This window comes from Crocodylus siamensis, chromosome 2 (genome assembly GCF_052110815.1).
Source record: "Crocodylus siamensis isolate JL-2025a chromosome 2, ASM5211081v1, whole genome shotgun sequence".
In the NCBI taxonomy this organism is placed as follows: domain Eukaryota; kingdom Metazoa; phylum Chordata; order Crocodylia; family Crocodylidae; genus Crocodylus; species Crocodylus siamensis.
The window spans coordinates 142,735,051-142,759,177 of record NC_143396.1 but is presented as its reverse complement, the minus strand read 5'-3'; the positions used below and the strand labels follow the sequence as shown (position 1 = coordinate 142,759,177).

At 45.8% G+C, this 24,127-nt stretch overlaps 1 protein-coding gene across 8 annotated transcripts in view; it reads left to right on the top strand.

Moving 5' to 3' along the window:
- WDFY3 (WD repeat and FYVE domain containing 3) overlaps window positions 1–24,127 on the top strand; it is a 370,468-nt gene that overhangs the window by 324,007 nt on the left and 22,334 nt on the right. For all 8 annotated transcript variants that reach the window (XM_090036996.1, XM_090037002.1, XM_090036999.1 and 5 more), the window contains 9 exons: window positions 165–250; window positions 8,591–8,671; window positions 10,268–10,322; window positions 10,690–10,809; window positions 11,678–11,795; window positions 14,092–14,198; window positions 15,079–15,232; window positions 16,795–16,886; window positions 17,211–17,423. In XM_090036996.1, the coding sequence (XP_089893122.1) occupies window positions 165–250; window positions 8,591–8,671; window positions 10,268–10,322; window positions 10,690–10,809; window positions 11,678–11,795; window positions 14,092–14,198; window positions 15,079–15,232; window positions 16,795–16,886; window positions 17,211–17,423 (1,026 nt within the window). The remainder of the gene's footprint in view (window positions 1–164; window positions 251–8,590; window positions 8,672–10,267; window positions 10,323–10,689; window positions 10,810–11,677; window positions 11,796–14,091; window positions 14,199–15,078; window positions 15,233–16,794; window positions 16,887–17,210; window positions 17,424–24,127) is intronic.

The following is a 24,127-nucleotide window of genomic DNA, read 5'->3' as shown; positions in this document are numbered from 1 at the left end:
AGGTGCATGTGTCATCAGCATTTTGCTATGGCTAAACTGATGTCAACTGTGAATGAAGAAATTTCTGAACTTAAAAGACCAGGCTAGTGTATTACTGTATATATTTTTAACAACATCTTTATAATAAGATTTTTCTCCCATCTTCCACCCACCCTCCACCCTAGCCAATTGCTGTTGAAGTTTTCTCAGGAGATGGACGGAACTATCTTCTTGCTTTCCAAAAAGGAGTTAGAAATAAAGTCTATCAAAGGTATTGCAAGATGACTTGAATTGTTGTGATGTAAACTGCATGTTATTGGTAGTGTGGATATAAAAAATACATGTTTGGGCCATATTTCAAATCAGTTCCTGATAGAAATATTAAAATTAGTATAAGTTCCATGGAAAGGCTTCCATGCTCCACTATAACACAATGGAATATATTTCTATACAAGACATCGCAAAGCCTGAAAATACTAAGTTTTGGACACTGAAAGGAAATTGTGCTAATTAATTAATCCATCTTAATTGATAGTAGCCCTTGATTCATATGAGCTGTTTTTTGTTGTATGACACCTAATATATTGCAGGCATGGGCGCATTGGCACTACTTGAATATATTCATTGAGGTTTGCTGCAAATTTTATACATAGTACACGTAGCATAGGTATACCTATTATGTTCAGCAGGTATTTTCTCAGTGTTGGCTGAAGGCCTTCTCTGTTGTAAGTGAAAAGCCTGGGTTTGGATCATGCTCAAGTAGTGTGGGTATGTTCCATGGATTATATTTTCAAGGTGCAAGATAACATGAGATTTTATAGCCCAGAGGGATCCACCAAACCCTTAGTGAAGGCAGCTGTGCGTACAAGTAAAGTTAGAGTTTGCCCATGGATATAGGTTTAAAAAGTGAGATTTCAAGAGTAAGCAAAAGTCCCTGGGCTACCTAGATATCCTAAGTCCATGACTAATGAAAGCAACCATTTCTTAGCAAGGGCAGTTCATGGTTGGATGAAAACTTGAGTATTCATCCTTTTCTGTTTCTAAAATCTTCCCATCTTAAGAAGTAAAGTAGCTTTAGTACGTCTTTAGTAGGTAGAGAGCTAATCCACCCCTTTGCTCCCATCACATTTCTAGAGTAGAAAGCAAATGTTCTGTCTACTAGAATTTCCCAGTAAATACAAATAGATACATTTTGCAACAATGATTCAATTTCTCTTAATTCATCTGTTTGGCCTCTCAGCAGCCCAGCCTTCAAAGTCTTCCAAACTCACAAATTCTAGGTAGCTTTGGGTTCCTAGGGCTGCTTGCCAGGCTAAAACTAAAACTCTATTTTGCAGATAATTTCAAACTGATTGGCTTCACAATGAAATATGATTTCAAAATACCAAAATCTTCTACAAATGGAATATCTTTCCTCCTCTCACATTTTGTATAGGCAATCTAGGAGATGAGATTGGTAAGACAAGACCTACCCACAACAAAGCCATGCTGGCTTTCATTCAGAATCTTACCTTCTGCGAGTGTATCACACACAGTTTCTTTAATGAGCTTTTCCAGGTTTTTCCCTGGGATGGAGGTTAGGCAACTTGGCCCATAGTTGCCTCGGTTCTCCCTCTTCCCCTTCTTGAAGATGGGCACAATGTTGGACCTCTTCCAGGTCCCGTGTGTGCCACAAATTCTGAAAGAGTTTTGCCAGGGGTTCCATAATGACCTCAGCCAACCCCTTCAGCACTCTTAGATGGAGTCCATCCAGTCCTGCTGACTTATAAATGTCTAGTTTTTCTAATTGGTATTGCACCCACTCAGCATCCATAGTGGGGAGGCTGTCATATAAGGCATGTCCCCTGTGAGCCTTATATTGCTTGACTTCCCCATGGTCTGGTGAAATACTGAAGCAAAGTAGGCATTCAGGAGTTCAGTTTTTTCCTGAATGCTGGTTACCAGCTGTCCTGAGGTTTTCATAGATTTCATAGACATTAGGGCTGGAAGGGACCTCGGGAGATCATCGAGTCCAGCCCCCTGCCCAAAGGGCAGGAAGTCAGCTGGGGTCATAGGATCCCAGCAAGATAAGCATCCAATTTACTCTTGAAGGTGTTCAATGTAGGTGCTTGAACCATCTCCGCTGGCAGACTGTTCCAGACCTTGGGGGCTCGGACAGTAAAGAAATTCTTCCTTATGTCCAGCCTGAAACGGTCTTGCAGGAGTTTGTGACTGTTCGACCTCGTCATCCCTTGGGGCGCTCTGGTGAACAGACGTTTCCCCAGATCCTGGTGGTCACCCCTGATAAACTTATAGGTGGCCATCAGATCACCCCTGAGCCTGCGCTTTTCCAGGCTAAACAGTCCCATGGCTCTCAGCCTGTCATCGTAAGATCTGTTTTCCTGACCTCTGATCATGCGTGTGGCTCTCCTCTGGACTCTCTCAAGCTTCTCCACATCCTTTTTGAATTGTGGAGCCCAAAACTGGATGCAGTACTCCAGCTGCGGCCTCACCAAGGCCGAGTACAAGGGGAGAATGACGTCCCGGGATTTGCTCGAGAAGCATCTATGGATGCACGCCAGCATTTTGGTCGCTTTACTAGCCTCAGCATCGCATTGGAGGCTCATGTTCATCTTGTGGTCAATGATGACCCCCAAGTCTCTTTCTTCTGTAGTGCTAACCAACGTAGCACTGCCGAGCCTATAAGGGTGCTGCAGGTTTTTCCTCCCAAGGTGGAGAACCTTGCATTTTTCGGTGTTAAACACCATGAGATTCTCGTCTGCCCATTTCCTGAGCTTGTCCAGGTCAGCCTGGATCACCTGCCTATCTTCTGGCGTGGATGCTTTGCCCCAAAGTTTGGTGTCATCGGCGAACTTGGCCAGTCCACTCCTAACTCCAATCTCCACATTGTTAATGAAGATGTTGAACAGGATGGGTCCCAGGACAGAGCCTTGAGGGACCCCACTGGTCACAGGGCACCATGATGAGTGACTGCCATCAATCACAACCCTCTGGGTCCGACCACGAAGCCAATTTCCCAGCCAGCGGATCGTGGTGGAGCCAAGGCCACAACTGGCCAGTTTGGCCAAGAGGTGATCGTGGGATACCAGATCGAAGGCTTTTTTGACGTCAAGATATATGACATCAGTCTCTTCTCCCTTGTCCAGGTGATAGGTCACCTGGTCATAGAAGGAAATGAGATTGGTCAAACAAGACCTACCCGCAACAAACCCATGCTGGCTGTCCCTTAGAATGTTAGCCTGGGCCAGTCCCTCAAGGATGGCCTACTTAATAAACTTTTCTAAGATCTTCCCCAGGATAGAAGTCAGGCTGATGGGCCTGTAGTTAGCCGGATCCACTCTCCTCCCTTTCTTGAAGATCGGCACCACATTGACCTTCTTCCAGTCTTCTGGCACTACACCGGAGCGCCAGGAGTTTTCAAAGATCCGTGCCAGGGGCTGGGCTATGACGCTCGCCAGCTCCTTGAGTACCCTGGGGTGCAGGTTGTCAGGGCCAGCTGACTTGAAGGTATCCAGCTTCTCAAGATGTTCCTTCATGAGGTCAGCATTGATGGAGGGTAGGGGATTCCCCATCACCCAGATTTCCCTGTCCCATAGCAGGCATGGGCATTCCGTGTGACTGATGAAAGACTGATGCAAAGTACCTATTTAATAGGTTGGCTTTTTCCTGGGCGTCAGTTGTCAGTTGCCCCATCTGGTTTAGCAGGGGTCCAACATTGCCCTTCCTTTTCCTCCAGCTCCCCACATACCTGAAAAAGGACTTTTTGTTGTCCTTGATGCCTGAAGCTAGTTGGAGTTCAGTTGCAGCCTTGGCTTTCCTGGTTTGCTCCCTGCAGGACCGGACCAGCGCGGAGTAATCCTCCTTGGAGGTGAATCCCGTCCTCCATCCTTTGTAGGCTTTCCTTTTTAGCCACAGTAGGTCCGCTAGGTCTCTGGAGAGCCAGGGGGGCTGCTGTGCCTTCTTGCTGCCTTTCCTCTGTGTTGGAATAGATTTAGCTTGTGCACTGAGGATCGCTTCCTTGAGAAGCAACCACTCTTCTTGAACTCCCATCTCCCTGGGGTCGTGGTCCCTGAGGGCCTGACCGACTAGCCTCTTGAGCTTGTCAAAGTCAGCTTTTCTGAAGTCAAGGACTTTTGTGTTGCTGACTGACTTGCCAGCTTTACGGCGGATGGTGAAGGTGATCAGCTCGTGGTTGCTGTCACCCAACTTCCCATCAATCACTAGGTCGCCGATTAGGTCATCCCCCGTAGCCAGTACCAGGTCAAGCAGCGCTTTGCCTCTCATTGGCCCATAGACTTCTTGGGTCAGGTAGAGGTCATCCACGCACGAGAGAAAGCTTTGCGCCCGCTCAGATTTAGCAGAGTGATCTTGCCACGAGATGTCCGGGTAATTGAAGTCACCCATAACAACCAAAGTCCTGGAGCAAGCGGCCTCAGTCAGTTCCCGTGCGAACTCCTGGTCAAGCTCAGGACTTTGAGTGGGAGGTCTGTAGTAGACTCCCACCGTTGTGTCCCCTGTGCCAAATTCCCCACGAATTTTTACCCAGAGGGTCTCTAGCTGTCCATCCCAGTCGCCAACATCAGCTTGCAGGGACATGTAGCTTTCCTTCACATAGAGAGCTACACCCCCGCCCCTTTTGTCAACACGATCCCTCCTGTATAGGGTATAGCCCTCTATACCCATGGTCCAGTCATGGGTGGAGTCCCACCAGGTCTCCGTTATCCCAATGACATCATATTTCTTTGCACTGAGCAGGAGGACGAGCTCGTCCTGCTTGTTGCCCAGGCTCCTGGCATTAGTGTACAGGCAGGCAAGTGTGCCCTAGGGGGCTCTTGCCTTGCCCACAGATTGTGCCAGGGCTGGGGCAGGGGTGAGCTCCCTTAAGTGCCCCCTTAAGTGCCTTGGTCCACTGGCTTTGCAAGGGCCGTTCAGCGGGCCAGCAGGGGCAGTAGTCCCCCCATCCCCCAGCGGGCTTAGTTTAAAGCCCGGTGGAGCAGGTCAGCCAGCCTGGCTGAGAAGAGTCTCCTCCCCAGGGGAGAGAGGTGGAGGCCATCTCTTCCCAGCAGCTCGCTGCCTCTCTCTCCAAAGAGCGGGCTGTGGTCATGGAAGCCAAAGCCTTCCCGATAACACCAGCGCCGCAGTCTTTGGTTCACCGCGTGTATCCTCCTCTCCCTCCTCAGCCCATAGCCCGAGACTGGGAGGATCGAGGAAAACACCACCTGAGCTCCCAGACCCCTAAGCCCCGCTCCCAACTCCCCGTAGCGCCTCATGACCTGGCTGGGGGTGCTCCGAGCCGTGTCATTGGTGCCCACATGAATAAGGAGCATGGGGTAGTGGTCTGTGGGCCGGAGGAGCTGCGGGATCCTCTCTGCAATGTCTCGGATGCGGGCCCCCGGGAAGCAGCAGACTTCCCGGGCTAAGGGGTCGGGGCGGCAGATTGCCCCCTCAGTGCCCCACAGGATGGAGTCTCCCACAACAAACACCTTACGCTTTGTCTTGGGGAGAACGGGGCCAGTAGCTGCGGTCGAGCCTGGGTTGCCTGCGGGAGCTGGCAACTGCGTGGGCTCTGCTGGGGCTGCAAGAGGTGCGAACCTGTTGCTAAGCTCCGGCGGGGCAGGGGCCTTGGTGCGGCGGGCCTTGGGGCCTTTGACCACCTTGGTCCATGCCCCTGACTGGGCAGAGCGGGAGGTCCCAGAGTCCTCCTTAGTCACGGAGGGAGATGGAGCTCTCCCCTGTGGCTCCCGGGGGAGAAGGGCCTGGCAGTAGGAGTCTATCTCCTGCTCACAGTCCCTGATGGCACGCAGTCGCTGGACTGTGGCCTGGAGCTCCTCCAGCTGGCGCGCCAGAGATCCCAGTAGGGAGCAGACCCCGCATGGGGAGGGGGCCATGCTCCCAGGCCCCAGAGCCTGAAAAAGGGACAGGCAGCCCCCGCAGCCAAGAGCCAGGGGCTCCGTTTGCGTGGAGCTCGGAACCATGGGCTCCGTCTGGGCGGCCGTCTCTGAGGTGCCCAGTGGAGGGGCCGCAGAGCCCGAGGGGACCCTCGGGGTGCGGCGCGTGCCCACCCGTGTCATGCCTCTGGTAGGCTGGCTACGGCTGGGGCTGGCTATGGCTGGGGGGGGGTCGCAGGCAGGGTCTTGTCCCCTCCCACGCCCTCCCCTGCGCGAACTCCGCGCTAACTCAAGCGCCTGTTTACGCAGCCTGTTCGCGCGGCTCCGGTCGCGGGGCTCCGTGGTGGGCTGGGCCAAGTAGGGTCCTGGGCAGGGGCTTGACCCGGCCCGGCACCAGGCAGCGGCCTCCTCCCAGCAAGCAAGGAGTTAACCCCTTCCCACCACGAGCCTGCTTACCTCCGGCTGTGCTGGGGGTCGGCAGGGGGCTCGGCGGCTGCTGAGGGGGTGTCTGGGGGGTTTCGGGGGAGTGGGGGCGCAGCGGGCTTCACCCACGCGTCTCTCACTGCTCCAGAGCCTACCTGAGTGTGTGTTTGTTTTTTTTTTCCCCCTGGCTGGCGGGCCCTTTTAAACTACGTGCATGCGCAGTGGGCCTGCCGTCGGGGAACGCTGGCTTCTCAGGCCAGGGGGGCCCTGCCCTACAGGAGGGGGACTGGTGAGTACCCAGGTGTTAAGCAGGGGCCCACACTTCCATTTGTTTTCCTTCTGCTGCTTACATATCTAAAGAAGGACTTCTTATTGTCATTGACTTTCGTAGCTAACCTAAACTCTGTCACCGCCTTGGCTTTCCTAATCATTTCCCTACAAGTGCTGGCCACTGTTGTATAGTCCTCCTCAAGGACCATCCCTAGCTTCCACTGTGTGTACACCTCTTTTTTCTTTTGTAAGAGGACTGCAATGTCCCTATTAAGCTAGGAGGGCTTGCCAGCCCTTCTGTTGCCTTTCCTCTTTGTAGAAACAGTTTTCTAATGTGCTTTGAGAATTGTATCCTTGAGCAACAACCCCATTTGCCTTGCCTTCCTGGTCCTACATCACCTTTCCTACTAATGCTCTGACCCTGTCAGAGTCAGCATTTCTGAAGTCCAGGACTTCAATCCTGCTGGTTGATTTATCAGTCTTGCAGTGGACGGTGAACTTGATAATTTCATGGTTGCTCTCACCCAGGTTACTCTTAATGTTCAAGCCACACAACACATCATCTCCCTTGGCCAAGACCAAGTCTAGGAGAGCATTACCTCTGGTTGGCCCTTGTACTTCCTGGGTCGAGGAAGAGCTCCTCGATCACAGTCAGAAAGCTGCATGAACGATCTGACTCAGCCAAGTGTTCCTCCCAATCTGTGTCCAGGTAGTTGAAGTCACCCATGACAACCAGGTCCCTTGAACATGCGGCCTCTGTCAGTTCTCAAGCAAAATTCTTTATAATGCTCAGTTTGTTCCCCTTGAACAGGCCTCCTGCTGAACTTTACCTTTATCTCTTCTCTCTGTCACTATCTCAGAAGGGCAAGATGTCCTTCAACTGAGAGTCATCGTAGGAGCCATGAAGGGCCTTCTTAAACAACTGCCCCAGTCCACAGACTAGCAGCCTAACCAACGACACATTCAGGCCTCTCCAATCCCGTGACAAAAATCCTTAAGGGACATTCCCACAGGGGCACAGGACCTATCCGTGCCACCACTTTAGAGTCCTGGAGCCAGATTCTCCTCGTTTTGTGTTCTTGTCTGTATGTTCTGTTAATCCACCCTCATCAGTCAAAGCGAAAACTTACAGTATTTGTCCATGTTTAAGTGGATATAATCACTTCCTGCGAAGACATTCTTGCCTTGTTTCTGTAAGATGATGATGTTTACCTGGACAATGGGTGAACAGGTCTCTCCCCCCATATTATTCGAACTAAGAAAAAATAGGAGGAAGAGGTCAGGCCAGCTTCAACCTCTAAGGGATCTATGCAGGTCAGTAAAGAAAATTAATTTCAGGAGGGAAGATCCAGGTTCTACTGCCCCTGATTTCTCCATAAGACCTCCAGTGTTGGTAGATCTGGCAGAAGCTCATCTCTGTGTTCTAGTCAGGTTCTCTTAATCATGTTGCCAGGTCCCACAAAGGGATCACCAAATACAAATAAACACTTTGTAAATACGAAGTGTTACATGTCAGTATGTTCTCTGACTCTTGAGTATTCACAAACCATTGATAGGGATAATGGTTCAATTGAGAAGTTCAGGGCCTCATCTCTGACAGTTTTTAAGTAATATACTCATCAGAACGTCATCTCTAGGGAGTTCACAGGAAGCTATCCAGAGAGCCCCTCCCCTTTCATGACTGATGAAGACAAGCTAATGATAAATCTGAGCTTCAAATCAAAAGAAAGTTCAGTCCCAGATAAGAAATCAGGTAACAAAAGTCTGATGGAAAGCCCAAGAACCAGCAGGAGATACTTCATATGTGGTAATGCTACCACAAGAGATTTAAATGTTAAACGTGAGATTTAAATATATGACATTTATTCATGAAGATTAAGGGGGTGGGAGGACTTATGTTATTTTTCTTTAAAGAGCTTATGTGTTTGCTTAGTAACAAGTTGCCACTTACGCTTAATTTTTGTTACGGTTTCTCTCAAAAGCATGCAGGGAATAGAAACAACTTTATTCTCCTTCTATTAATGATACAGGTTTTTGGCTGTGGTCCCATCTTTAACTGACAGTTCAGAATCTGTGTCCGGGCAGAGACCAAACACGAGTGTAGAACAAGGGTAAGTGGTTCTCTTCCTCAAAATCAATTGCTCACACTGTCAAAGGATAAGGTGTATGTTAAAGTATTTCTAGAGCAATTTGTTTCTTCAGTACAAAACTATACCTCCTTATGTCTGCAAGAGAATTGAAATTTCTAGTTATGAGCTGATCTTCGTAAAACCTAATAAAAGTGAGAATTTCTGTTCTCTTTTGATAAATGAACATTTGTTAATTTATCAAAGGACTTCAAGAAGCCTTTGTCTTAGTCTCCCATGATGTCCTCACGACCAAGCTGGGGCACTGTGGCCTTGACCAGTTCACAGTCTGCTAGCTGGGGAACTGGCTCTGGGGTCGGATCCAAAGGGTACTAGTTGATGGGAACATATCAATGTAGCATAAGGTTACCAGTGGAGTCCCCCAAGGCTCATTCCCCGGGCCGGTACTCTTCAATATCCTTGTTAATCTGGATTTGGGCATCAGATGCAGACTGGCAAAGTTCGCAGACAACACCACACTATGAGAGAAGGTGGCCATGCTGGAGGACAGTCTGGGGATACAGGCCATCCTGGACACACTTGCAAAGTGGGCGGACCAAAATCTGATGGCATTCAACATAGAGAAATGCAGGATACTCCACCCTGGGAGAAAAAACCAGCATCATACTTATAGGGTCAGCTGTGCTACGCTCACTAGCACTGTGACCGAGGGAGACTGGAGGGTCTTGGCTGACCACAGGATGAACACAAGCCACCAATGCGATGCCATAGCCAGCAAAGCAAACCAAATTCTGGCATGCATCCACTGATGCATCTCAAGCAAAACCAGGGATGTCATCCTCACACTTTACTCGTCCTTAGCGAGGCTGCAGCTGGAGTACTGCATCCAGTTTTTGGTCCTCCACTTCAGGAGGGATGTAGATAAGCTTGAGAGAGTCTAGAAGGGCAAGAGGAGAGCCACCCGTATGATCAAAGGTCAAGAGAGCAAGCCTTAGGAGAGGCTGAGGGACATGAAACTCTTTAGCCTGGCAAGGAGAAGGCTCAGGTGGGACTTGGTGGTTGCCTATAAATATATAAGTACATCAGGATCTGGGAGAACAGTTGTTCACCAGGGCTCCCCAAGGGATAACTAGGTCTAATGGCCACAAACTTCTAGAAGGCTGATTCAGACTCAATTATAAGGAAACACTTCTTTACAGTCGGAGTGTCCAAGGGCTGGAACAGACTCCTCCAAGGGTGGTACAAGCACCTACTCTGGACTCAAAAGGCACTTGGATGTTTATCTTGCTGGGATCATTTGATCCCTGCAGACTTCCTGCCTCTGGCAGTGGGGCTGGACTGAATGATCTCATGAGGTCCCTTCATTCGGCAACCCCTAATGTCTGTGAAATCTATGAACTCCAGTTATCCTTACTTTAAAATACTGTTGACATGCTGCCTATTTTAAGTACAAAAGTCATACATCCTATATGAATTAATGTTATCACCAAATTATTTAATTGCAGGTCAAAATGGAGAAATTATTCTAATCATAATGCTTAAAGTTTGGCTATTATCTTTGTACCAAAATATTACCGCTAAAGAGGAAAATACTGACTGACACACCCTTCTTCCCATTAGGTCTGGCTTGCTTAGCACTTTAGTAGGAGAAAAATCTGTGACGCAAAGATGGGAAGTAAGTATGAGAATTTTGTTGCTTGTATGTATTGTGGGAGCATCCAAAATTATTTTTATATAGTGAAAGGCTGTTTAAATAAAATGTACGGTCATGTTCAGCAAGTTGGAAAATATTCTATGGCGTAACATTCATCTTGGCAGCAAATTGCTTTTCAAGATTTTCTGTTTAGTCCAGAATACGTTAGAACACAAGACTTGCACTATTAAAAATGAGACACAAAAGAGTACAGTGAGCCTCAGAGATGAGACTAATATTTATATTAATCTGACATGTTATGATTTGCATCTGGTTAGTAAAGGTCTGTCAGTTTAAATGTTTGAATATTCTAAAGTGAACCAAAACACTATTATTTATTCTTCTTAAGAGAGGAGAAATCAGTAATTTCCAGTACCTGATGCACTTGAACACTCTGGCTGGCAGATCCTATAATGATCTCATGCAGTATCCCGTCTTCCCTTGGATCCTTGCAGACTATGATTCAGAGGTAAATGTAACATCCTGTCTATGTAAAGCTAATGTTGTATTTGTTCATTTTGAAGGTTTGATAATGTTACAGCTGGTTTACATTTCCACAGTGAAGCTAAGGCCTTTCCAGTTTTCCAAATGATTGATTTCAGTTTCCAATGCTATGGTATATATCCTTCCACTCTGTGGGCTATTTAAGGCTCAAGTTCTACAGTGAGACTTGTGCAGGCTCATTCTGATACCTGCGCAAAACTGCTGAAGTTTCCAGAGCTCTTCCTCTGCCCATACAGAACTGGTTGGGAATATTAGACCACGGTCTTGCATGGTAACCTTATTATTAACACAGACATGAAAGCAGTCATGCTTTGTATTTGTTTCTTATAAATCTCTGCATTATTTCCCCAAAATGGTTCCCAGTGAATGTTAGGCCATAAACACTTTTATTTGGGACATGATGTCAAGGCTGCCAGGATTCTTGGCCCCAAGGTTGTGAATGTGATGGATTTGATTTTTGTAAATGGAAACGGTATTGTTAGTGTTAGCCTGAACAATACCTCTTGGCAGCCATTCTGTGGAATAGATTGCATTGGCTGGCAGCTGAAGAATGGAGATGAGGAACTGTCATGATGACTTGCAGTTAAGGGTACTTTTGTAGGAAATGAGGCAAAATGCCTATCCCTTGCCAGCATATCATAAAAGGCATCCTCTTAAATCAGACTGAATTAAAAAAAAAAAAAAAAAGAAGCCTTACTAACTGGTTGATCTGAATAATTCCTGTTGCTTTCAAAATTAGACCTGGGAAGAAAATCAATACCATGTTGCCCATAAGGATGTTCCCACTGGTGCCAAGTGCTTTTACAAATGTGTCTGAGTTTTTATTTTTAAAGGAACTGGATCTTACAAATCCAAAGACATTCAGAAATCTGGCCAAACCAATGGGAGCACAGACAGATGAAAGACTGGCTCAGTACAAGAAGAGATACAAAGATTGGGAAGATCCTAATGGTAAGTGACTATACAGGTGCAGAACTTGGAAAGCACAGGTGACTGGGTTTACTTCTCTTCCTAGAAGACCTCCCTTCAGACCTTTTGCACAGACGTATACCAAACCCTATGGGTGCTTCCAGATGAGTGCACACATGCCTCTTGCAGTGTTTCAAACCCCTTTGAGATGCTACAAGAGGCAGGTGCAGGAGCCAAAAACTGTTCCCCATGCTGCGAATTTCCAGCTCAGGGGAAAAATTAGACCCCTGGATATCCAGGGGTCAAACAATACCCCAGGGGAAAAGAATGGGGCAGGTCGGTTTACCACAGAGCTAGCCAGAGCATATCTATGGCTGACCCTTACCCCACTGCTGAAGCAGGGAGCATTGCAAGGTGCAGGGTCCTGGACCCAGCTTGTCAGGTAAGTAGGGGGTTGGAGGCTGGAAGAGATTTTTCAGAAATTCACACTGAATCAAATCAGCGACCAAAGTTTCGCACTGCCCTACTGGCCACAGGCTCTAGCTCCCGCTGGCTGCAGATCTGGGAGAAGCCAGGCAGGGTTTTTTTGCCCCAAGTGGCACAATTTACTCCACAACAAAGTGCATGTCCAGGCACATGCGCTGAGGCAAAAAGCCCCCAGCTCAAATTTGCACCGCTTCTATTTGAGCTGCTGCAAGCGCCGGTGCTTTCATGTGTGGATGCGCCCTATGAGGAGAACACAAATGGCAGAATGAGTTTGTGATATGAATGCTTCATTCCATTTTTAAAAGAAGCCATAAAATAGATGCAAGGCCCCCACTGAGGAATGCCCCTGGCATAGAAGGTCTCCTGACAGGCAGTACTGGCATATAATCCTCCTGGCATCAGAGGATGTCAAAGGCTTGGTTATCTCTGGGCCCCAGCTGTTGTCTGGTATGCACTGCTATATAGGAACCATCATAGCTACAGCCCTAAGTTAAGGTTTTTGTAACTTGCTGCTGCTGTAATGTGAGGCCAGCCCATCTGCCCCAAGACTGGAAGGTATAATCCTCTCCCTCTGTAGATGCCTATACCCATGCACATGTATCACTTCCCCACTGGGTTTCTATGGTATTTGTATAACAATGTTAAAAAGATAGTACTTGAAAAGAGAAACATGAGTCAGTCCATCAAGGATATGGAGAATACTACATTAAGAAACCCTGGTTGCTGCCAAAAATAATAAAACATAGTAGAATAAAATATAGCATTTGAAAAAAAAACCCCCCCTTTTCATAATATAAAGCACCGTGAAAAATGGACTACCTCCTGTTTGCAATCACATAATTCCTGTGTAAAACTATGACACTTGCTTGAATGGAAAAACATATTAGGAAAGCAGTATATTTTGAGTAGTTTTAATGTAGTCTGCAAATGAAATGTCATCACATGACTAGTGTGTTCTTCAAAGAGTGTAGTTTGAGATCTGCTGAAATAAAATCAGTAGTGCTGAGAAATAGAAAACATTATTTGTGTAGACTTTTCTCCAGCCTTTTCTTTCCACTTCCCAGCGTATATATTTAAGTAAACACCATATCTTTCATGTGAAGAGCACAATAAATGTGGTAAAAAATCTTTCACGTTATATAACAATTTATTAATGGAATTCAACAACAGAAAGAAATTATTCAATGCTAAGAGTGGAGTCTGTGCATGAGCCAAAGCTGCTGTGATGCAACATGCTTTCACAATTATATGCTTTTACTATATGGCCCAAGGCTTCAAATGCATGTTTACCTCTTATGTTAGTAGGTCACTGAAGTTTTAAAACTTGCTGTAAAATTATTGTGCTGCCTGACACCAGCAAGTGCAAAGAATTGCACCCTTCAACATCCCACCACAGCTGTATGAATATATTTATATAGATGGTTACTTGTTTTAGACAGTTTAAACTAAAGTCTCTCCAAAATGTGTAGTCAACAGATCTGAGAAATATTTGGGCATGGAGCCCAAATCTTCCATTACAGAAGAGGTTAAAAGTGAAAGTGCTCCTTCAGCAAGTCTGTTTTGGAATGTTTCAGTAGTAATTACTAAATGTATTTCTGGGCAAAAGACTACTGAGTGATAAGGAGAGGATTGCTGCCAAAAATTTAAGTGGCTGCAATTTCACTTCATAAAGTTTGAATAGTTCCACAAATGTGAAAGCTATTAGGACCAACTCCAGATGTGCTCAGAGCACAACACTTATCCCTGCCTGTCATCTCTTAAACTTATTACATTTTTAATTTAGCGTAGATTTTACCATCAGCATTTCCTCTTTATTTCCTCTTCATTTATGACTTATGCCTTTCTTCAACAGGAGAAACTCCAGCATATCATTATGGGACTCATTATTCATCTGCCATGATAGTGGCTTCCTATCTTGTCCGAATGGAGCCCTTTACACAGATATTCTTAAGGTTACAGGTATATTGTAAAACTAATTTTTTCCCTGTTTCTTGCCTGTTTTAAATTTGAAGTAGAAATGTGATTAATCAAGTAACTTTATTCTCACCAAGTTCTTGTCAGAGGAAAAAAAAAAACTATAGTTGCATAATATTCTTGTTGGTCATTATTAGTGTTCCAGAGAAGCAGAGCTGTTATGGGCAGGATATGCCGTTCCTCAAATGGAAAACAAGCATCTCAAAAATGTCTGTGGCACCAAACCTCAGCAGACACAAAACAACTTTTTACAGTGAACTGGTGTCCCAAAGTCTGCTTTGTTCGTCTATTGATGATAGTCCCAAAGTCTGCTTTGCTTGTCTGTTGATGATAGTGTGCATCAGTTTCTCTGTGATTTTTTCAAGTGTTGAAGGATTAATCTGTTAAACTGATGTGTCAGTTAAAGAGCTAATTTAGTAATAAGTGTAATATTAACCAAACATTTCTGTAGTCTGGAATTTTTTGACAGCTTGAGAATTAATTGGGTTCACAGTGCTAAATTTTAAATATTGTCTTAGCTGGAAACCATTGGGTGAGAACATTTATTTTCTTTGGGACAGCATTTCAACCAAAAAGGCTAATATTTGGAATAGGGCTAGAATACTGTTCTTTAAAAAGTTCCATCAATGTATGTTTCAATGCTTTCTATTCCTCATTATTACAAAAATATTTTTTTAATTATAAGCCACTTCTAGAGGAAGGCGTAACTTAAAAGCCCCTTTTGTTGAAGAAAGAATTGTGTTTACCATTTCAATAATAAAATGAAATGGCTAATCAGTTTCCACTATGCTTTTATAGATCTTGGCCAAATGTGCTATGCTGAGAGATGTTCTAATATAAAGATGCTTTTCATTTCATTCCACAGGGTGGCCACTTTGACCTGGCTGATAGAATGTTTCACAGTGTGCGTGAAGCCTGGTATTCAGCATCAAAGCACAACATGGCAGATGTAAAGGAGCTCATCCCAGAATTCTTTTACCTCCCGGAGTTCCTGCTCAATTCCAATAACTTTGATCTGGGTAGGCAAAAGCAACTGATAGTATTTTATTGTGGATGTGAAAACAGTACAAGTCAGTCAGACATAAACATTTAGCGAAATGTGCGTAATGATTTATTTTACAGTGCAAAAAATGGCAACTGGCTGATGAGAGGTAATCCCTAATTTTTTATTATTATTATTACTGAAGTTTGTATACCCCACTGCTGTATATTTATGCCATGCTGTATTGGAAAACCTGAATGGTTCAGGATACAGAAACTGTAGTTCCACAATAAGCTTAAACCTTTTGATGGTTTTCTTTTAGAAGACTAAAGCAAGATTCTGAAATGCTGAATACTCATTTTAAACAGCTTAAGTAGAAACTGTATTTTCAAAGGAAGCATTTTGTTTAAAACTGATTGTAACATTCATTAAATTATGCTTTAATAGAATTTCTATAAAGTATATTTTTATTTTTTGCCGCATAATCAATAATTGTTAACAGCTGTTTCAGCAGTAGAGCCTATTGTCTACACATGCTGTGTTTTATTTTTCAGCCTTGTATATGCATTTAACTGTGGTGACTTTTAGAAATAATTTTATAAGATTTATCTGAAGATTTTATTCAGTGATGACCATTAATCTTCCACTATTTTTTTTTTATTCAGCTGCAGTAAAATAGAACTAAACGGTTGGTGGGTTTGTCTCTGAAAGAGACAAAACTGACATAAGTGTTAGGGTGTCTGTTTTGCAATAGCTTGATATTTGTCGCTACAGCATTGAATCATCTTTTTTTCCTGGAACTTACGTGGCAAACTAAATAGTAATAGCAGAGCTGACAAATCCTCCTATCTTTTTAAAATATCAGACTGGCTGAAGTAAAAAAAACCCCTTTGTTCAGGCTTCCAGGTTCTTGGGAAATTCTCCAATCCCAAATTCATGCACAGAAACGTAGTAACTGTTATATCTGTCTAGATGTATGGTCCATTTAGTTTGACAGTAGCCAGTTCCTAAGGCTTTGCAAGTAGGCTTAAGAAACTCTAATAGAGTAATCATTGGCAGAGTTCCTTTTTAACATCTATTGAAGGTTAGCTTATGCCTGAAAGTCTTGTTTGTATCCTTTTATATTGTCTTTCTAATAAAATTAAAACCCAAGTAAGAAAAAGATTGAAGGTCCAGTTCTGTAATCTTAATTGATGTTTAATAGCACTTACAACCCCATGAACTTAGGATAGAGCTTTGTAGCACTTCTCGAATTAAGCAAGGTGGTGGGGGTGTGTCAGAATCAAGCCTGTTGCAAACTGTTCGGTTATTCTCACAGGTAACCCCATATTTGTAAATACATACCAGGATATGCTACATTACGCTACTTACTCAATTCCAAGGCAAGTTGCCCCTCATTCATTATGGGGAAAATAATGCTTCATCTTAGAACCAAGTATTGGTATAATTGTCTTTAAAGGCTCTTGAAAAATCACCCTTTAAACAGTGAGCCATTGCAGCTGTTGGGGGTGGGGGGCTTTGTTTGTTTTTTTTTGTTGTGGAAGTGGTGGTGTTGAGACACTGCATTTCTAGATTTAAAAAGTTCAATGTATTTTGCAGGTTGCAAGCAAAATGGCACCAAGCTTGGAGATGTGATACTGCCCCCATGGGCAAAGGGAGATCCTCGTGAATTTATCAGAGTTCATCGTGAGGTAATGGTCATTTTAACAGCAGCTATGGAAAGGTTATTTGGACTTAAACCCAAATCTAGCAAATTCAATGTGATCTACATGCAGTCATTTTATAATGACCATTCTGTTTGCCTGTGAGAGATACCTTGTTGTTTCCATGGGCTGTCAAACAAGTGGCTGCTTCTCTCTGGTAACCGTAGGCTGAGGCAGCAACGGAGAGGACATTTGTGCCAATTTTCACTTAAACAGGTCACCTATATTCTGTGATTTTTTATCCATCAGTCAGGTAATGGATTCAGTCAGTGACTGACCTGCTCACTTTTAATGTATATATCTGAATTACAGGCTTTGGAATGTGATTTTGTGAGTGCTCACCTGCATGAATGGATTGACTTAATCTTTGGGTATAAACAGCAAGGCCCTGCTGCAGTAGAAGCTGTAAACGTCTTCCATCATCTCTTTTATGAGGGGCAAGTGGACATATACAACATAAATGACCCATTAAAAGAGACAGCTACGATAGGATTCATTAATAATTTTGGACAGATACCCAAACAGGTAAGGATGTTCTTTAACTTATTGCAACTATTTGCAACATGTCCAGATCCAAGTGTTTTGACTGGAACTGCTGTCTTGCATCAAAATATATAAGGTATTTAATGCACGTCTGTTCATTTTACCTGTGGCATTGAATGGTGCCTTTGGGATTCATAAGTTTATTTCTACAAGTGAGATGATTAGCTCTGTGGATGCAGGGAGAGCAGTGAACATGATGTACCTTGATTTTAGCAAGACATTTGATACAGTCTCACAACATTCTTGCAAGTGAGCTAAGGAATATGCTTTGAATGAATGGACTCAAACTAGCTAAATTGTCAGGTTCAAAGGGTATTAATCAATAGTTCAATGTCTTGTTGGCAGCCAGTATCAAGTAAAGGGCCCTGTGGCTGGTTTTGTTCAATATCTTCCATTAGTGACTTGGAAAATGGGGTGGATTGCACCCTCAGCAAGTTTGCAGATGACACCAGGATCTGGGGAATAGAAGGTATGCTGGAAGGTAGGGGTAGGATTCAGAGAGACCTCACCAAAGTCTAGGATTGGACCAAAGAAGTCTCATGAAGTTCAATAAGGACAAGTGCAAAGTCCTGCACTTAGGATGAAACAGTCCCATGCACCGGTTACAGGCTAGGGACCAAATGACTAAGCAGCAGCTTTGCAGAAAAGGACCTGGGCATTACAATGGACAATAAGCTTAATATGAGCCATAAGTGTGCTCTTGTTGCCAAGAAGGCTAACAGCATACTGGGCTGCATTAGTAGAAGCATTGCCAATAGATCGAGGGAAATGATTCTTCCCCTCTGTCTGGCACTGGTGAGGCCACATCTGGAGTATTATGTCCAGTTTTTGGTCCCTCCACTATAGAAAGGATGTGGACACATTGAAGAAAGTCCAGCAGAGGGCAGTGAAAATGGTGAGGGACTGTGGTGGGAAGCCACCTTTGTCTTTCCCCAAAATCTCTGCCCTGTAACAATTTAATTAGGATGGGCCCAGCAGAGGAGACACACTTTTACCCTATCTCTTTAGGTAACCTGAGCTGGCTACATTCCTGAGGGAGGGGAGAAACCTGCTCCCTCTGCCTACGTGACTGGTATCAGCTACCTGGGTGAGGGGCTTCTACCTGGTGGGCTAGAGTCTGGCTGGCAACTAGTGATGTATTTCAAATTGATTGGCCAGCAGCCAACAGGTGCTGGCCTCCATTGGCCCAGGTGAATGAGGTCACAGGGGCTATATAAGTTAAGACTGCCTGGGAGGAGGGGGCAGCAGCCATGCGGGGGACTCAGACTTAGAGAGGAGTTTACCATCTGAAACTGGCTCTCTCCCCCATAAGTCATGAGCTAGGAACAGCCTGCCTCCAAAGGGAATCTCCAACAGCCTCTGGATGATGCTTGTGAATAAGCTACTCAAGATCTGATTTAGATATCTAGCTGGCAGTAACTCAGATGCATGATCAAAAGGCTACCTCAGCCAGAGTGTTTTGCTCTATGGGATTTCTATGATATTGTTCTATCTTGTACCCTATTTTCACCCTGCCCCTTGTAATCAATAAAGTTCTCCTTTGTGACTGGTGTAGGAAACTTATTGAGGGGTTGGTCTAAATTATGCCTAAGAGGCCCCTTAGGTCTGCAGACTAAGGGAGACTTTCCTTTTTGGCCCCCAACTTGGGAAGTGCCCCAAGTGCTTGTACTGGGTTGAGCACCCATTGGACTATTGGGCCTGTGTTTCCCTGAGGACACAGGGCCTAGAGAGTCCCTTTTTGGGGTGGTGGCAGCTTGCGTTACCCCCAGGCTAGTGCGTGTGCTCCAGGAAGGGGGTCAGCTGGATGCAAGGCGCCCCTAGGGAGGCACTCGGAGCCTGGAAGGTGGTCAGGCGTAGTGAGGTGGGTGGCTCAACACAGGAGCACCCCCTACTGGCCTGTCACAGGGACCTGGGGCATGTGACTCCTGAGGAGAGGCTGAGGGAACTGGGCTTATTTAGTTTGGAGACTAGAAGATTGAGGGAGGCAGGGCCGATTTAATAACAGCCTTCACCTACCTGGAGGGTGGTTCCAGAGAGGATGGAGTTGGAATGTTCTCAGTGGTGACAGATGACAGAACAAGGAGCAATATTCTCAAGTTGTGCCAAGGGAAGTTTAGGTTAGATTTTAGGAAAACGTCTCTCACTAAGAGGGTAGTAAAATACTGGAACAGTCTACGCAGAGAGGTTGTACACTCTCCATCCTTGGAGGTTTTTAAAGTCTGGCTAGACAGAGCCTTGGCTGGGATGATCTAGTTGGGGAAAGTCCTAAGTACCATATGCCCCCAGATCAGATATGTATTTTGTTTTTGAAAGGCAGAAAGTAGAAAATAAAAATGTTCTAGAGTTGTGGCTGATTGTATGACAGTAAGTCCTCCTGGAAACATGGACTGATGAGGCTTGTGGAGTGGCAGGACAGCATCCAGGGTAGGCCCCAGACCTTCGCAAGGGCAGTAACAAGACTATTTCTCCTATATATGGCCAATAGTTCTTTATATAACTTCCTGTAGATAATAAAATATTGTTTCCACATCACAAGCCTCATCAGGATACCACAGACTACATGCAACAGCTCACTTGCCCTGAGCCAGCTCAGTTGCTGCTTCAGGCACAAGCTACAGTGCTCAGCCAATAGCTACTGCAGGTTCTTTAGGAGCTCTGAAAGGGTTATCGATGGACTCCAGTTCTTCTGTTTTTTGGACCAGAAAGAACCGACATCCTCTCCATGCATTGCAAAGAAACATCATCTTCCCCACTTAAGACATGCAGTTTGGGAGAGCTGATTTTGGGTCAAGTGTGTATATGGTATGTGGGTAAATATGATCAGCATTCTTGGAGTTTGGTTCAAAAGACTTTGCGTTTCTTCTCTTCTCCTTACTCTCCTAAAATAAAAATGACAAATCTAACAAACTTCAGTAATCAAAATGCCTGTGTTGCTGTAAAGTACAGCGCTTTATAAAGTCTTCCTTGTTTTATCAGTGTGATACAGTGCAACTTCAAGATGGTGCCTGGGGTGTTTAACTTTGACAGTTTTCTTGCAGCAGGATTAGTTAGGGTTGTGTTGTTTTCCATTTTTTGCTAGGTTGCTAAGGTGCTTTGACACTTTCCCAGTCATTTTTGTACTATCACCGTTGAAAAAAAACTGTAAATGTAAATATTTGTTTTACAAACTTTGGTTCTGCCAAGCAAGCATAAGTTACTAGACAGAAAGGAAATGGCAGATTTTAGGTACAATTTAAACTTATGGAAGCTTGAAAGATGTTAACATTTTCTTTGAAAGCTTTTACTAAATTATTTAGTATTTTAAAGAAAAGTTTATTGTATTTCCCCAGATAAAAGGAGTTAGTTTTGTCATGTTGCAATAGATGCTTCTCGAAAGTTTCCTTCTCTCCTTATCATGTGGGGTGCAACTTGTATGAACAGGTAATCCTTACATTTAAACTGAGGACCATCCCAACACGAATCATAAATACATTGCCAATGGGATAAATTACTCCAATATGTGGTCATTTGTCTCCATGATAGAATTTTCAAAATTAGCCCAGCAAACCCTGTTGTCGATACAGTAGTACATAAAGGTACCTTAAACTTGCAGAGTTTGAGTAATCATCAAGAAATTTGGATTCTATCCTGAAGTTATGGAAGGCACACAGCTTTGTGACAGTCTCCCTGATAATCACCCAATTCCAAGTAGGCCCTAGGTGCCCTCAAACTGTTTTCTTGGAAATTAGTCTAGTGACCTACTCTTTCCAACCTCCATGAATCACTTCCTTTCCTCCTTCTCATCTTCTCTACTAATTCGACCTGATTTTATAATGTAAGGTTTAGTTTGTCTTCACGAAGAGACTTGAAATGGTAACATTTAAGGACTCAGTATTTTAAAGTTTGTTTAAAAAAAAGAAAGAAAAGAAGATGCACCAAAATGTGCAAAATGAAATGCCAGGGGGAGGGGGATCCCAGCTCCATAGGCCTCACCTTACTTGGAAAACTGTCCCAGGAAGGATTTTGAAATAGTAGTGGTTGTCTAATGAATGAAATGAAACCAGTTCAGTAAATAAATAATAGTTCTCCTGCAAGTAGTTTTCTGTATACATATATACCTGTGTTCCAGTGTAGGCACATATAAGCCATCTCCATTTGAGCTCAGAGTTTTTGGCCAGCAGTACCCATCTGGGATATGCCACCCCTCGCACTGTACACTGAGGGTAAAAAAGGGCCAGAATATACCTCAGCTTACCTAACCACCTCTCAATTTATGACTACTACTAGTTGAATACCAATTGGAAGAAACTCTAAGCTCCTTGAACTTCAATTAGGTCAGTGTCACGGAGCGGGAACCTGCGAGCGGCCATGTACTCGCTAGTGCCCCCTGCCATGTCAATTAGGCAATCCAGCACCCTCAACTCGCCCGCCACATCTTTGATCTTAGGTTCAGTATGGGAGCCTGCCTACTTGCACCTATGACACCGCGCTGGTATTACCTCCGTTCCAAACGGGGTGCTCTCACCCCAGCCTTATGGGCAGTACGTGCCTCCTACCTCCCCTGTAGCACGCCCCAAGCCTCGCAGCTCTTCCTGGATGTTGTCTGGTCCTTAACCTTCTGCACCCTACCTGGTGCCCCCTGGGCTGGCCCACCTCCAACGCCCTTTCTCTGGCGTCCCTGGGCTTAACCCGCAACCAGCGCCCCTTCTCTGGCGTCCCTGGGCTTAACCCGCAACCAGTGCCCCTTCTCTGGCGTCCCTGGGCTTAACCCGCAACCAGCGCCCCTTCTCTGGTGCTCCTGGGCTTGGCCCCCCTACCTGGGTTAGCTCTTTACATCAACTGGGCTCAGGCGGCCTAAGCCCTACCTGGCCCCTTCTGAATCCTGTCAATGATGATCCTCACATTAAGTGTGTCCCGTTAGGCTCAGGCGGCCGGAGCCTTACCTGGCCCCACTGGTTCCTTGGGCTCCCCTGTTGCTGCAGAAGCCCTCTGGAACACTCCTTGGCCTGCACCTGTCTTGGGTTCCTGTCAGTGATACAAGCCACCTGCCTTGGGGTGGCTTGATATAGTATGTGGCCCGCCTAGGGCCTGTCGCCCCCTCTCGGGGGCCTAAGCCACGCTTCCCTGCGCTCGTGCTGCACCTCCTGCGCATCCTCACCCCCTCTGCGGCCTGCATTGCACTCCCCGTGCCTCCTCGCCACCTCTGGGGTCTATGCCGCGCTTCCTCGCCCCCTGTAGGATCTAAGCGTCCTTTCGCGGCCATGCCGAGCACCTATGCGGCACTTGGCACACTGTGCCCCTGAGGCACTGCTCGCTGTGCCCCCCACTGGGCATTGGGAACCCCCCAAGGTACTGGGGAGTCCCCGTAAGGCCTCCTCTCACCCCTACAGCTTCACCCGGTCCTCCGGTGTAACCATAAGTAAACCAAAGAGTCAGCCAGCTGGCCACGACATAACACACGTGCCAGGCTTATAATACAAACCCCACACAATGCTGACTCTCACCCATACGTCTGTCAGGGCTCTCTCTCTCTCCCCTTACATCATTGCAGCCAGTCAAACTGCCACCATTGACTCTGCTGCTCAGCTCTGCCGCAGAGCTGCGGCTGCCAGAGGGGAACTGCTCGCCAGGCTCCAGCCCGGGCTGTTTATAAAGGCCTAGCCCTGCCCCCTTCTGGCTACCTGACCCACCTGGTTGCCACGGCAACCGGCACCTGAGCTGCCCCATTGATTGGCGGCTCTCCTTATTTCCTTTACTTAAGGCACAGAGCACCTCGGTGCTCCTGTGACAATCAGTAAAGTGAGTTTTCCCTGTTACCTGTAATTCTTTGACCCTGGAAGACATCCTCTAAGTCAGCCAGATTCGAGCACTGTACATCATGTGAGTGGGTGATCCCAGTGGATATTGGACACCCTAACTGACATATCTGCGAAACTCCACAGCAAGCAGATTATCTCTCTGAAAGCTCTCTACTGCCCAAACCTGCAATCCCAGGGAGACACCCTCTTGGGAAAATTGATGAGACCAACTTTGGCTCCTGTAACAAATTGCCCTTCCCAGTTAATCTATGCCTTACTGGTGGGGTGCCCTTGGAGTCCTCTTTAAGGGCTCTCTACTCACCTGCCACGTCTTGATGGAAATTTTTATGTTTATAGTCTTGTAAATGGGAGACTACCTATCGTATTTTGTATGTTGGGGCCTTTCGCCTCCATGGGCCTTGACTCCAGACTTTCTCTAGCTAGTCCTCCCCATCTAAACCCACCAAACAGGGTTTGACTCCAAGGCTCTACCCTTTTCTGGTGTCTTGAGGCTTGTTGCCCCCTTTCCTCCTTCAATCTGGAGCTGGCCCAGAGGCCCCGCCACCAGCCCCACAGCCAGGGGGTCACCAGTTCAAAGCCGGGGCATGACCCCAAATTTGTACTATCCCAGTCCAAAAAAAAATTAAACAGAATTGCACCTCAGGTGCACCAGATTTCCCCGGCTTTTTAAGATCACACCTTCAGGTGCTGAGGTCAGTGCACCCCAAAAACCTTGAGCCCTCGCTGGCCCCAGGGTCTATGTATCCCAAAAGCCGCACCCTCACTGGCGCCGGGGTCTGTGCCCCCAAAAGCTGCAACCTCACTGGCGCCAGGGTCCCCACTCTGTAGTGGACCCCAAAAATGAGGCTGCCTCCTTCCCCTAACAGCCTTGCCCAAACCACCGGTGTT